The sequence below is a fragment of the Bacidia gigantensis genome (genome assembly GCF_019456465.1).
Source record: "Bacidia gigantensis strain McMullin 20006 chromosome Unknown contig_180, whole genome shotgun sequence".
In the NCBI taxonomy this organism is placed as follows: domain Eukaryota; kingdom Fungi; phylum Ascomycota; class Lecanoromycetes; order Lecanorales; family Ramalinaceae; genus Bacidia; species Bacidia gigantensis.
This window is the reverse complement of record NW_025408596.1, coordinates 2,183,942-2,196,502: the sequence shown is the minus strand read 5'-3', so window position 1 is coordinate 2,196,502 and position 12,561 is coordinate 2,183,942. Positions and strand designations below refer to the sequence as shown.

Below are 12,561 nucleotides of genomic sequence, written 5' to 3'. Positions count from 1 at the left end.
AGCCGAGCAACCTCAATTCTGAACATGCGTAAGGTTTTTCATAACTGCTTTATGTCTCTCTTGAGATTTATGATTATGGTGGGCAAGATCAGTGAATCCAATGCGGTGGTTTTCACAACTTTTTCGCCCAAGTCGATGCCATTAACTGTTCACCCCTCCTTCCTAATCCACCTCACCACCAAGACTAAACCCTTCCAGCGTCTCATTAGCTACACTTCCCCCGTCTTTCTCGCCGTCGGCCAACTCGATCTGCCAAACTAAAGTATAATCCTCACCCCATTGGGTCCCTCCAACTTCTACCTTGCCTCCACCAGCGCCAGGCCCTGTACACTTCTTCGCTAACCTCCCCCCAACCCAGCTGACATACTCGGGGTTTGCAGGCGGATTCATCCCATCCTCACTCCTATAATCGAGCGTGAATTTGCAATCATATTCCACAATAATCCATGGACATGAGATCTCTGTTGCCATTTTGAAGTGTCGACGGTGGGTTAGGGTATAGCCGTCTAGGGCGGTAAAACGGTACTTAAATCTCTCCGCGGCGTCGCGACAGGTACGATAATCTAGAGAAGATCCGCGGACTGGGTCAGTGCAATGGTAGTCGCCTGGTGGGGGGTAAGGGAGTGTAAGGTTTGTAGTGGGCAGGGACGTGGTAAAGCTGGGATCTGGGGGGAGAGCATTGACAACGCAGCATATTATCACTAGGACTGTGGATGTGATTTGGAGATACGGTGAAAGATGCATCTTGCTGACGTGGATGCAAGGCCTTCAGTCATTCTCCGTGGTCATATCTCCTTTGCTTGGACTGCTTATCTTTAGCGACATATGCGCAACATTGGGCCATGGCGAACATTGTGTGGGCGTAGGCTTAGGATGTTTTGAACTCAAAGTTTCAAGCATCTGTGCGTTCTCGCGATGGCAATCAGTACGTGATGCTATGTTACGCGTTGTCGGGATCCAGGCGGGTTCTTTTTGTTTACATGAAATGCGAGACATTCTGGCCTCATGGCTCCAGAGGTGAAAGGCAACGGTAGACGAGCGAATTGAAGAAGAGACGGAATCAGGCATGTGAGCAAGTATGGAAGTTGTTGATTGAATTGACAATTATCTGTAGAAGAACATGGGGTTTGAAAGCTGCCTCGCTCACCTGGACATTGTCGTTCGACGGGCGCCTAATTCTCATCCTTCAAAGCGAGTATCCCTCGGTCTTGTCATTCAGACAATGGAGTTGGCCAGCATCTAAGATCGTCAGAAAGGGGAAGGTTAGGGGCACTCACCCGTCAGCCCAAACTCTCTCGAGCCTCCGATGAAGCCTCAAAAGGTCCTCTTTCACTCCCTCAAAATGCCTCAAGTCTTCTTCCCACATTTTGATAACGGCATCAATTCTTTTGGCTGTTATCGGTTTGTCTTCCCCACGTGCCTTTGCTTCCTCAAAGTGTCTGGCGTCGGCGATCCACTTCTTCAATTCCGCTATCGTCTCGACGGCGTCTTGAGTTATCTCATCTTCGTGTTTCCGAAAACAATCCGGGCAATTGGATGGGTAGTCAATATGGACCGTGTGGAGAAGGTCCATGTTGTCGTTGCAGATTTGTGATTCGGGATCAGAACATGATTCTACGACGTCCATCTTGCGCCAATGCAGACACGCTTTGTGAACGTGGGCGATGATGAGACACATGGTGAGATAGACGAGCGGAGTATCTGTTGTCTGCACTTACACGCCATCATACCAGAAGTTCTGCTCAGCTTATAAGATGCAACAGCGGATAAGGACTTGTGCAACAATGGATAATGATCAAAGCCATCACTAGCAATGCGGTATTGTTCGAAAGGGAGAAGCTTCCTTGTAGACAAAGGGCTACGTGCGCATGGACGCCATTGACGGGGATGCCTCATCTCAGCCAATCTATCAGCAGCAATGGCTAGTCTACGTCCGATTACATATCGCGATACTATTCGAGAGCCCATCCATGACCGCATCAAAAACCTTGTGCCTAAGCCGAGGCGATGATAAAATGAAACGTAAATGGACCGCTGGTGATGTCCAAAAGAATGGGGAGGACTGGCTGGAAAACCAAGTGATAAAAACCCTTGAGTAACGATGGAGGAGCGATCTCTTCAGATTGACTTCAGCATTGTGGAGCATGTACATCCCTTCGGAAAAAGGACTGGCTGGCACCGCTGACCCTTATGTTGTGGCCACGGATGGCCAACAGCCACCCGGACTAGTCTCACACTCAACATCAGATGCATTCTTCCACCATATCTCTGTCATCTCCCGCCGAGTTTGCTTTGTGGCTTACATCTACCAGCGCGCGGTAGCAAAAGGCCCACTGCGTACTCATGGCGGATCATGACGAACATATAATTGCAGCTACTCCTCCGAGCACCCCCTTCACCTTAGAGCTCACGCGTCGCCTTACGAAAGTGAAGATGTCGCAGAAGAATGAATGGCATCATAAGCTCTCCGACTGCAAGCCTACAGGCCTCTGTAAGCTGAATACGAACCACCAAAGGTGGGATGTATAAGCTGATCATGTTCTTTACCAGGCTTAGAAGCATACTTCTGCCCGTGTTTCGTCTTTGCTAAGACACAGGCACTTCGAGAAAACCCTCAGGACTCAGATCCTAAGAGCGAGCATGATGATGTCAGTGTTCTGGTTGCGAAGCTCTTGGATATACCGATAGACTGACGCAAGCGCTGCAGTGCTTGCTATGGTGCCTTGTCAGCCACTTCACAGGTGCTGCAAGCGTCCTACAAGGCATCAACCGCACCGAGATCCGAAAGCAATATAACATCAGGGGCGACAAGAAAACAGACTGGGTCACGTCTTGGTGCTATTCTTCATGTGGATTAGTGCAAGAAAGAAAAGAAGTGGAATTCCAAAAACAACAAAGGAGCAGGCTTGAATGGGGAATATCAGGCGCCGGCACCTATGCAATACCCTGACAACCCGATAGATGACATTCCAAAACCTATCCTTCCAAAACCTATCCTCCCAGAATCTGACATGACAAAATCTGAAAATTCGAAACCTGAGCCTTCACAGGAACAGAAAGATCCTGAGAAATTATAAGCTTTGAGATGGCAGACAAAAGTTTAAAAATATTTTCTTCTTCGAATAATACCCACTTGGATAGATAGACACCATTGATTTCGTTCATCTAATGCAGAGCTTCATTAGGAACACATCAGAGCTTTCTTCGAGCCTACAGAGAAACATAGATAAAAAGTCCCTACTCGCAGGCTATCGTCATTCCTATCTCATCATGTCGTAGTTTTCATTATTGACAGCCTTTTCAACTCAAGTCACGGACTCTTCTGGTCAGGACAAAGCGAACGCTTGAACAATTCACGTCACGCTTCCTTTCAGATTTCAAGTTCATTGTTTGGTTAGATGAGCATACATCTTCGGCTTTACCATTCTTTACTTTTCCATAGGCTTTTCCATCGTGAGTTTGTCCACTTTGAGAATGTCGAAAGGGCCTGACTAAGTCATAGGGATTGAAGAGAAAGCAAGTCTTCAAGTCTAGTTATAGGATCTTAATCGCTCCTGTTTACCAACATTTCAAAGCCGCAACAGTGTCCTAAACCGCTATAACCAAAGGACTTGATGCTGCATGCAGAGATACATCACAAGGGTTCATAGGCTTCGTTACCGTTGAAGAACAGAAGCCGAGTCCTGTCTGGTCCCTTTCTATTCCCCGTTGTCGCAAGCAGACCACAAAATCATCCATCCGCCCAGACACCCTGCTGGTCTCGAAACGCTTTGATACTAGCCAATTTGTCCTTCTTGAGCTTGGCAACGTCTCGTTTCAGGTCCTCAGGCGTGTCAGAAGTCTCCATTGTCCCTTCTTTCATCGCACCTTCCAAATTCTCTATCGTTGTTTCCAAAATATGGATGGTCTGGTCGTATTTCTCGGAGGTTCGATTCTCGATCGCTCGGAAGCAGCGTACACACCAGGAGGGTGCATCTATGTATACATAGTCGGTCATTCGAAATTCAAGGCATACGCTTGTGCCGGGGTGGCTGCACTGTGTTTATCGGTCAGCATTGTCTGTTCGACTTTGGAGATTTGGGAACAAAGGGGTCCTTCTTGAACAGATGGATTTTTCAGAAGGATCTAAACAGTCGGAAAAAACTTCACTTACCATCCTTTTTTTCTCTATCACACACTTACGCATGTGGTTGCAGCTAGTATGTACGTGGTGAACGTGGTGGCACATCTTCGAGATCGTAAGAGTGTTTTTGGGAGGGAGTTGGAGATTGTGGATTGTAAATTGGTCAGAGGAAGAAGCTGAGAGTCTTCTATTGATATACCCATGTTAAACAATGGCGCTCGACATGACCTTGTGTGATAAGCAAACATTTCGTCAACGTGATCCTCCGACATACCGCTCACTTCACGTCAGTAACGAAGGCATTGCGACTGAAGCGTGACATCATCTGTTGTGGATGGAGGCATGTGAAAAGATTGATGAGTTTGACACAAGTATGAACTTTTGATGGAGAGAACATCTCATTTCAGAGGTTGCGGGACGCAGGGGTGAGGATGTCGTAAGATAATTTTCCCAACACTCAGATTTATTATTTCTACTGTCATCTTGTGCACCCAAGCATGTCATATTTAGGCCAGACCTCAAGTGATATAAGTCAGAGGAGGATGGAGAAGCAAGCAAAATGCCTTGTCAAATCCGTTGATGAGCTTCGGTATGTATGAGCGACGTTTATGGTTTGTGAGATAGTAATTTCTAGTGTGTGGGTATGTCGTTGAACGATGTAAGAATATTGAAGTTAAATGTTTATGAATGAATTTCCACCTTTCTCCAGACCTGTTGGGTAGAGAAGACTTTTTGTGGGGAATTATAAAGTTTTTCCAAGCAGAGGTCGTCCGATAGCCTGTATGTCTTGATTCATCATCCTTCTACCAATTTCAAGGGTTTTGATCTCTGCCAACATCTCGAAATATCGAAGACAGTGTCGAAGATGAAGAATTTAGTTGTTCAGATGTGTTTCTTCAAGTAGACAATGCCTTCCGAACAACATCCTTTTTGCATCAAAAATCGACGGTTTTTCTCCTTCATATGGAGCATTATCTGGAATGCCTGTTCTGTAAGATCAATAGAGAGCCTACGGAGCCGCTATTGTATAGTCGAGTCATACCAGTAGATTGCTGACAGTCGCACTGGTAGTTATCACCGACATAATAAGTTTAATCTCATCGGAGACGGCGCCATCGCAAAGGCAGAGAGAAACGCTTTGATTGAGTTCGAAGTGTCTGTAAAATGGTCCAAATGATGACAGTGTGTCCGAAAGAGGACGGATTGGGCTGTATGGGTATTGTACCCATAGACTGAAATCGGTTTTGCCATAGAAGATTGGTAGTGCTTCGTCGTAGATGGTCCTACAAATTCTCAAAAATTGTGCAGGAATCCATCTGTAGTGCCACTTGATCGATACATGAGCTCAAACAAGCTCGTGAAGAGCGAGTGAACTTACAGGGACTGTGGCACCAACCAGAGGGAATGTTTCACCAGTACGAATCATATATGATCAGCCGAATGTCGACTGGAAAATTTAGTAATCCACGGCTCTTGCTCTGATCGGCAACAGTAGCTCTTGTCTCAGACGGAGTTAGACCCATGATGAATTCAATAAGGTGCGTCTTGTAGACACGGTTCGTCTGTGGACAAGACAGGAAGGTCGATCGTGTCATAGACACAAGAAGGAATGGTGACCCTAGGTACCTGATTTGGAAAATTAGTTACCAACCCAACGTAGAGCGATTGGTAGGTGTCTTTTGGGGCATTAGTCGGTGATAAGAGTCGTCGGAGACTGTGACCGCGGACGCCTAGCGAGCATTCATAAAGCGAAAGAATATACGCGAGCAGCCATGTGCCTTGCAATCCTTGATAAGGCACGAATAACGATATGCAAACAGACCTTCGTCTTCACGGGGGGCTATAAATATCTTCATTTTGAAAACGCGGTATCAAAAAAGTCACGTTAATCATAAAGAGAGGGTAAAGACTGATTACACAAACCCGATCAAAGATTCCATTAAACAATGTCACTCCACAGTTGATCTCATGGGTTATCTCTCACATAATTTCATCGCCTTGTGAAAACATTAGAGCCGATACTTTGCGTCAATACGTGCTTACATTCTTCCGTCAACATTCGATCATTCTTATCTCTCTGTCCTAGGTCCTTACACAGTTTTCAGGCAACGGTGATCCTCTCCTTCATAACTGAAGATTCTGTGATATTTGATGAAACAACGAAAAGTCTGATAATGATGTCGTCCCAAACATCGATGACATTGATGACCAACCATCCATAGACAAAGCTGTACTGCCGAAGGTTCTGACAAGGGGAGGTAGCATTCGTTCATAGTTCGTTGCGCCTGCATCTTGCACAGGCGAGCATTTGACATCCGTCACACTCAAAAATGTATTCAGCGAGCCAATTCTCACAAATCTCACATTCATTTCCTCGGTCGATACGGGTCCAACCTTCGTCGTGAGTGCAATCAACATCATCCGCCTCGGACTCCTCGGCATCGGATTCCTCCTCCGCAAGCACCGCTGCAGCATTTTCAAGAGCTTGCACTGTATCACGGTCGATGAGCAGATTTGCCTCGCTCCATTGTGGGCATTCGCAAGTCTTCCAGACTGCTCCACAAGCATAGCTGTTTCGGTCAGCAGAGTATTAGCTTGAAGGCTGCTCAAGAATAGAGCATTACCAGAATTCTGCTTTGCAGATACATCTGTCATTCAAGTCAGCATTGATTTTAATTGACGTCAAAGATCTCATACCTCATGTGATTACAGCCGTGGTGGAGAGAAACCATTGCTCGACAATTAGGACAACGCTGCCATTTTTGATCTTTGGCCATATCGAGTACTTCCTGAATTGCGGCGTCATCAGGACAATTGCCCAAATGATCATCCTTCTTGCAGACCACGCATGTGAACAAGTTACAGGTGGGACACTTCGCTGTGTTACATGTAATTGATGCTGGTGGGATGAATGTGCCGCATTCTGTTTGAGAGCAATATGTCTTGTCCATGGTCTCATATTCAATACTTTTCGACTCGTACGTGCGCAAGATTTCGTCTGTCAGGTAAGCTCTGACAGTGTCGAGGGGGATTGGCTGTTGGCAACATTGAGGGGGGTACAGCGACTCATCGGTAGTCGAAAGCTGGAAAAGGGTTGACAGACAGATATAGCAGTAGTGATCTCCGCATGGGGTTTCGTGAGCCCCGCTGGCGGGCACATTCGTATTGCAGGCGACGCAGGAACGTTTATGAGATCGCATGACGTATATCTGTGGAGTGTCCAAGGCGGGAGACACTGCTTCGACAACCTTATCGCTTTCGATGTCTCCAAAAATCTTGTCAAAGGTTGTATCGTCGTATTCTTCAATTGGTTCATCTTCGGCGATGCTCTTACCACTGTCGACATCTTTTACTACATCATCGCATTCCGAAGCCGTCTCGTCTCCTCTAAGATCATCACTATTGTCGTCATTCACAGGGGAGTCGTCATATTCAGAAGTCGTTTCGTCTTTCGCAATGTTTTCCTTATTGTCGACGTCGGTGACTGCATCATCGAAGTCTTGCTCGACGTTCTCGTCACCTTTGCCCGAAACGTAAACTTCTGCTAATTTAGGTGGTTTGAGCGCATCCTACTCAATATCAATGTCAGCTCTGTCTGTAAAGTTAGGCCATGGAGGCTCTCCAGCTACACGAACCGCTAAAGCTCGGTCGAAGGTAGCACGACGTTCCTCCGCGGTGTGTCGATAAAGTACAATAGCATCGAAGACGACGGCCTGGGTGAGACTTTGACACATGCGTTGATCCGAAAGCTTTGTGCGGCTCTCACGAAGCTCTCTCTGGTAGGTTAGCAATGCAAATTCAGCATCATACTCAACATCCTCGATCCCTTTCCCTTTGTTTTCCGACGCGAGGTATTCGATGTCCTCTTCTTGGATCTGTAGAATCAAGGCTGCGGTCGCTCCGTCCATACCGTCTAGCCCATGCTTCAAGCGGGACATGGGGTCCATTCTTCTCGCTCCCCCACCGTGGCAGTCGCTACTGCTTAAATAATCTATGCAATCTAAGATAATGCTAAAGTAGAGTGCAGTCGTTCCTTGTGAAACATTAGTGGATTGACTTTAGGTGGGGTCAAGAATGTCAGGTTTGACTCATCAGCGGGTTGTGAAGATTTATGGAGTGAAGTGTTGTGAAGTGTTGTAAAGTGAATGAGCAGAATTTGACCCCAAATTTGATCAAAGCTCCATCCTGATAATCGTGACCCATAAAGTACCACATTGCAAGTAGCAAAGAGAGCGCGACCATGGCTCACAGCAGTATACTGATAACAAGTGACGGAAGGATTATACTGCTAGCTAGCATGCCACTTGACCGAATCACAAGCCTCACATAACATTCAATTTGTCACTAACGGCTCATGGAAGTCCAGAAAAGAGGTGTAAACTAATGGTCGAAGACTGGCAGGGGCTTCAGCAATCTGTAGATAATTCCTTGAGGTATTCTAGTAGCTCCTGCTGAGGAATACCCAGCCTCAACGACATTTTTTTTAAAGAACGAAAAGCTTTGCTCGAGGCCGAGAAAGAAATTTCGATTTTTAAAAAAAATTCTCGAAGGACAGTTCAGGAATCTTTCCCTTGGTAGGATGAGAAGTGAAAGTCGAAACCTCAGACCGGAGAACTTTCTTCGCCATTTCTTCAGAATATAATCCCGATGAATTTATATGTAAGGGATGTCTAGAATTGTTCGACATTTTCAGAAGAGCAAAATTCATGATTGCGTGCATCTGCCAGAGATATAGAAATGAAAACTCATCAGACCTATAACATGACCCTTCTTCAAATTCCTGCCACTTTGAAGCTTCTCATATGCCTTCTGGCCTTGGACGTTTGTGTTGATCCATCATTATTGGTGTTTGCTGTAGACGCAGAAGAGGTCATGTTCTCACTTCCACCACCCGTAGCCACGCCCATAGCCGCAAGACTCTTTGGTTCACTTCTTTTGACATCCATGCTCTCGCCACTGCCCGCAGTCATATTAGGATACAGGAGTATATCGCCTGGCATCTCAGCGCCACCAGCAACCGGAATTGGATCTAGGAGCGATGGGTCATCCTTCTTGGCGGCAATGTTTGGTGGTGCACCGGTAGTGATCGACGGAGCCTTTGAGGCTGGGACGAACTCGGTCCAATACGGCTGAAAGGTGCGTTTTCCATTGTCTGTGGATGGATCATCACCGTCATAATTGGTGTATAAGTAGTTGCCTGCATAAGGTGGCCACGGATCAGTAGTGTCTTTGGCCCCAGGGGACGCCGACACGCCAACGAGGTACTGTGAACAGTTCTTAGGATTGTTGGTCACACAGTCAGTGATTGCCCCCGAGTCTGCGTCGCTCTCAGACGAGATGACGATGTCGAAAGACGAAGAATAGTCGGGGATCATGTAGTCTTTGAGATACCAATCCGTCAGTCAAGACATTCGCATGCGAACATAGGCAGATAACTTGTTATGGACGTGTACAGACCTGTTTGAGGTTTCTCTGCAGTAGCCCAAAAGTAGGCGAAGACTGTAGATATCATCAGTATACAGACTCGTCGAGGTTGAAATCTCGTGGAGCTCACTGAAGTTGTACGTTCCCTCCGGAAGGTACTCGCCAGTAGGATCTACAAGCTTGAGCGGTAGCCATGCATTTCCCGGATCTTGTGCACCCGAGGTCGGCTGTTCCCAAATGTGAGCGTATTTATTGGCAGGTGCTGAGAAGACAACACGATCAAACGTAAGCTGGTTGGCTGTAGTAAGCTGCGTGCCCGAAGGACCAGCTAGGAAGACCTTGTAATGGCCTGAGGGACGTTGGTCGTATTCATGCACGTGCTGGTTGGTCTGGACCTGCACCAGAACGCTGCTCTGGGGCTTAACCTTGGCTGGTGGATGGCTTTCTTCGTAGACAGGGTTCTCTTGTACCCTACCAAACAATGAGAGAAGTGTCAGTGTTCGCTAGACTCAATCATACCAGTTGCAGACTCGATGGTTGGTCACGGCTGCATGATCATGAAGAGGCCACTATTAAGCACACGAGTGAGTAAATATTCAATGGCTGGAGATTGTGGTATGTAGATTGTTATTTTTCTTCCGCTCCCGAAGCTGCACTCCTGAAAACAAAATACTGGCACTGCTGAGTGTCTTGAAGCCAAAAACATGACTTACGATTCCTTGCCAGGGCCAGGCCTGCTCATTATACTGATCCCACTCCTCGGTTCCATTGGCTGGATAACCACGAGGAAAGCCTTTGCATTCACCAGTCATATCGATCTCCCAGCGATTCCTGGTACCGAGGAGATCATCCATTCGTGGATATGAATTCTTCACGACCATCAGTAAGCCATTCATCTAAAGATGAAAGCACCTACGCTGCATCGAACATAGTTGTGGGCGAGCACAGGAGCCGAGGCCAATACGAACACACTCAGAAAGCACAGAGAATACAGCATGGCGACAGAGTCTTCTATTCGAAAGGAATGACGGAATCAATATGTAAAGAAAGCGACAATTGGTGCAAAGAATCAAAGAATGTGTTCCAGCACAGCTGGAAAGAATCTAGAAAAGCGAATGAATGGCCACGCCGAATCGATAATCGCTTACTGGACAGGCATATATCTACTTCTGTTTATACTTTAATCGTCCCATGATAGTTGAGTCTCAAATAGAAACGTCAACTAAGCTTGTCTGATCACCTTGCTGTTCCTGCCAAGCAGCCAGATGCGAGATTAAGTCCAACATGAACGCTCTCTCCACTGGCCAGGAGTCATTTGAACCCTGGACATCAACATGTAAAGCGGGGGATCTGAAATATGGGCAAGATTGAGGGCCTTTATCGATAGGGTGAAACAATGCGGTGGGCATTGCAATAGGTGCGCCTTCTCAATGCGGACCGGCCTGCCGTCTGCCAAGCTCATGGTGTCTCGACTACCCAAGGACCGAGCTGCCCTCGTGCCGCTCAAGGCACACAATGATCTGGGCATTTGGTATCTTTGATTCATCGTGAGACATCGGAAAGTTTCGCCTGGGCGGCTGCAAAGTGGGCGACATCAAACGGAGTTTAATGATGATGGCCTCTTGGACGGCCATTTCCAGATCGCATCCTTATTGTCAGCCCATTTCTGTATTTGGAGTAGATGAACGGAGAAAGAAGAATTTGAATCTAAATATTGAATCCCTGCTTACGTAAGATTCACGTCGAATCCCGAGCGCCGAGAAATATAAAGCGCCTTCTTGAGTATTTGCTGCTCTTCTATCGTCATGGTAGCCCTACCTGCAAGAGGATGAACCCATTCTCTTCACGATGCTTGCCCTTCAGACGCCAAAATTGGTCACGACTTCAATCCAACGTCACATCCAGCGTTCATCGGCCAATAGCTAGCCGCCATGAGCCATCTCCCTTCCCGACCGTACCAAAGTGTCCGGACCCTGTATGTCCCTGTGCAGAAACGCCTGAAGGCTTGAAAATTACGAGAGATGGACCAATGGCTATACCTACGTATTCGCGTCATGTTGTATTACAGACAGGACGAAGCGATTGGGCCTCTAAGATAGAGGATGAGGAGGCTACGTTCATTGGACACAACAGCTCGAGCAAGAAGCCCGCCAATCTTGCAAAGGTCCTGAAAAGCCTTGTGGGACCTGGTGGCAAATATCATGTTGTCAGCTTTGCCCCTTCTGGTTGAGGTCGTCCTCAAAAGCCCATATTTTTCGGCCCAGCTGAACGATTGCTAACGAGCACTGGTCCAAAACTTCAGCCAGGTAAAAATATCCTGATCACGAATAGCAATTCCCCTGAGCCAGATAGGAAGAGAAATGGCGTATACGTATTCCCACATTGCGTCTTTGTGCCGTACTTGAACAATATCCAGGACGCTCATGAGTTGTTCGTCAGGCAGTTCCTGCTAGATCCTAAAGATATACCCGCTGGGAAGGTCAAGCTCTACAACGAGCCCACCAAAGTGACGGTTAAGCAGAGTCTTTTCTACAAAACCATTTCGTCAAGGCCAACACTCTTTATCTGCAGCCATAACACACGCGACTCACGATGTGGCATTCTCGGCCCGCTGCTTCTCGAGGAATTTGATACTTATATCGAGAATAGACTGAAGACTCTGGGACGTATGAATCAGGGACCAGAGCCTCCAACTCGTCTGTCGATGATCAGGATGCATGCGAAGCCTCTTATTAGAACAGCTTTGATCAGTCACATAGGAGGCCATGCCTGGGCAGGCAACGTGATCATCTACTTTCCTAAGACATACAGAAGATCTGTGGAGGACAAAGGGTACCATCCTTTGGCTGGGAAGGGAATCTGGTATGGCAGAGTAGAGCCTAAGCATGTTGAAGGCATCATGGAGCAAACAGTTGAAGGAGGCTATGTCATAGAGGAGCTCCTTCGAGGAGTACATCATGAACCCCATTTGGTTGTGAATAACGGTTTACCTCCTGTGGCTAGCGAACAATAAA

At 46.9% G+C, this 12,561-nt stretch overlaps 6 protein-coding genes across 6 annotated transcripts; 2 read left to right on the top strand and 4 right to left on the bottom strand.

The window, feature by feature from the left end:
- Nucleotides 1-162: 162 nt before the first annotated feature.
- On the bottom strand, nucleotides 163-1,573 carry KY384_003606 (uncharacterized protein; the record flags this gene model as incomplete). Its single annotated transcript, XM_044812120.1, has 2 exons — nucleotides 163-658; nucleotides 1,278-1,573. 2 exons carry the CDS (start codon nucleotides 1,571-1,573, stop codon nucleotides 163-165), a joined length of 792 nt encoding a protein of 263 aa, XP_044671253.1.
- A 295-nt stretch (nucleotides 1,574-1,868) lies between these two features.
- Nucleotides 1,869-3,077, top strand: KY384_003605 (uncharacterized protein; the record flags this gene model as incomplete). Its single annotated transcript, XM_044812119.1, has 2 exons — nucleotides 1,869-2,078; nucleotides 2,859-3,077. 2 exons carry the CDS (start codon nucleotides 1,869-1,871, stop codon nucleotides 3,075-3,077), a joined length of 429 nt encoding a protein of 142 aa, XP_044671252.1.
- Nucleotides 3,078-3,730: 653 nt separating this feature from the next.
- KY384_003604 (uncharacterized protein) lies at nucleotides 3,731-4,186 on the bottom strand (the record flags this gene model as incomplete). Its single annotated transcript, XM_044812118.1, has 2 exons — nucleotides 3,731-4,036; nucleotides 4,154-4,186. 2 exons carry the CDS (start codon nucleotides 4,184-4,186, stop codon nucleotides 3,731-3,733), a joined length of 339 nt encoding a protein of 112 aa, XP_044671251.1.
- A 2,206-nt stretch (nucleotides 4,187-6,392) lies between these two features.
- KY384_003603 (uncharacterized protein) lies at nucleotides 6,393-8,070 on the bottom strand (the record flags this gene model as incomplete). The annotated part of the gene is made up of 3 exons (XM_044812117.1): nucleotides 6,393-6,668; nucleotides 6,853-7,692; nucleotides 7,759-8,070. 3 exons carry the CDS (start codon nucleotides 8,068-8,070, stop codon nucleotides 6,393-6,395), a joined length of 1,428 nt encoding a protein of 475 aa, XP_044671250.1.
- Nucleotides 8,071-8,895: 825 nt separating this feature from the next.
- Nucleotides 8,896-10,401, bottom strand: KY384_003602 (uncharacterized protein; the record flags this gene model as incomplete). The annotated part of the gene is made up of 5 exons (XM_044812116.1): nucleotides 8,896-9,503; nucleotides 9,581-9,622; nucleotides 9,678-10,018; nucleotides 10,067-10,116; nucleotides 10,261-10,401. The coding sequence occupies 5 exons, from the start codon at nucleotides 10,399-10,401 to the stop codon at nucleotides 8,896-8,898; spliced, it is 1,182 nt and encodes a 393-aa protein (XP_044671249.1).
- A 1,175-nt stretch (nucleotides 10,402-11,576) lies between these two features.
- KY384_003601 (uncharacterized protein) lies at nucleotides 11,577-12,560 on the top strand (the record flags this gene model as incomplete). Its single annotated transcript, XM_044812115.1, has 2 exons — nucleotides 11,577-11,726; nucleotides 11,850-12,560. 2 exons carry the CDS (start codon nucleotides 11,577-11,579, stop codon nucleotides 12,558-12,560), a joined length of 861 nt encoding a protein of 286 aa, XP_044671248.1.
- Between the last annotated feature and the right edge of the window lies 1 nt (nucleotide 12,561).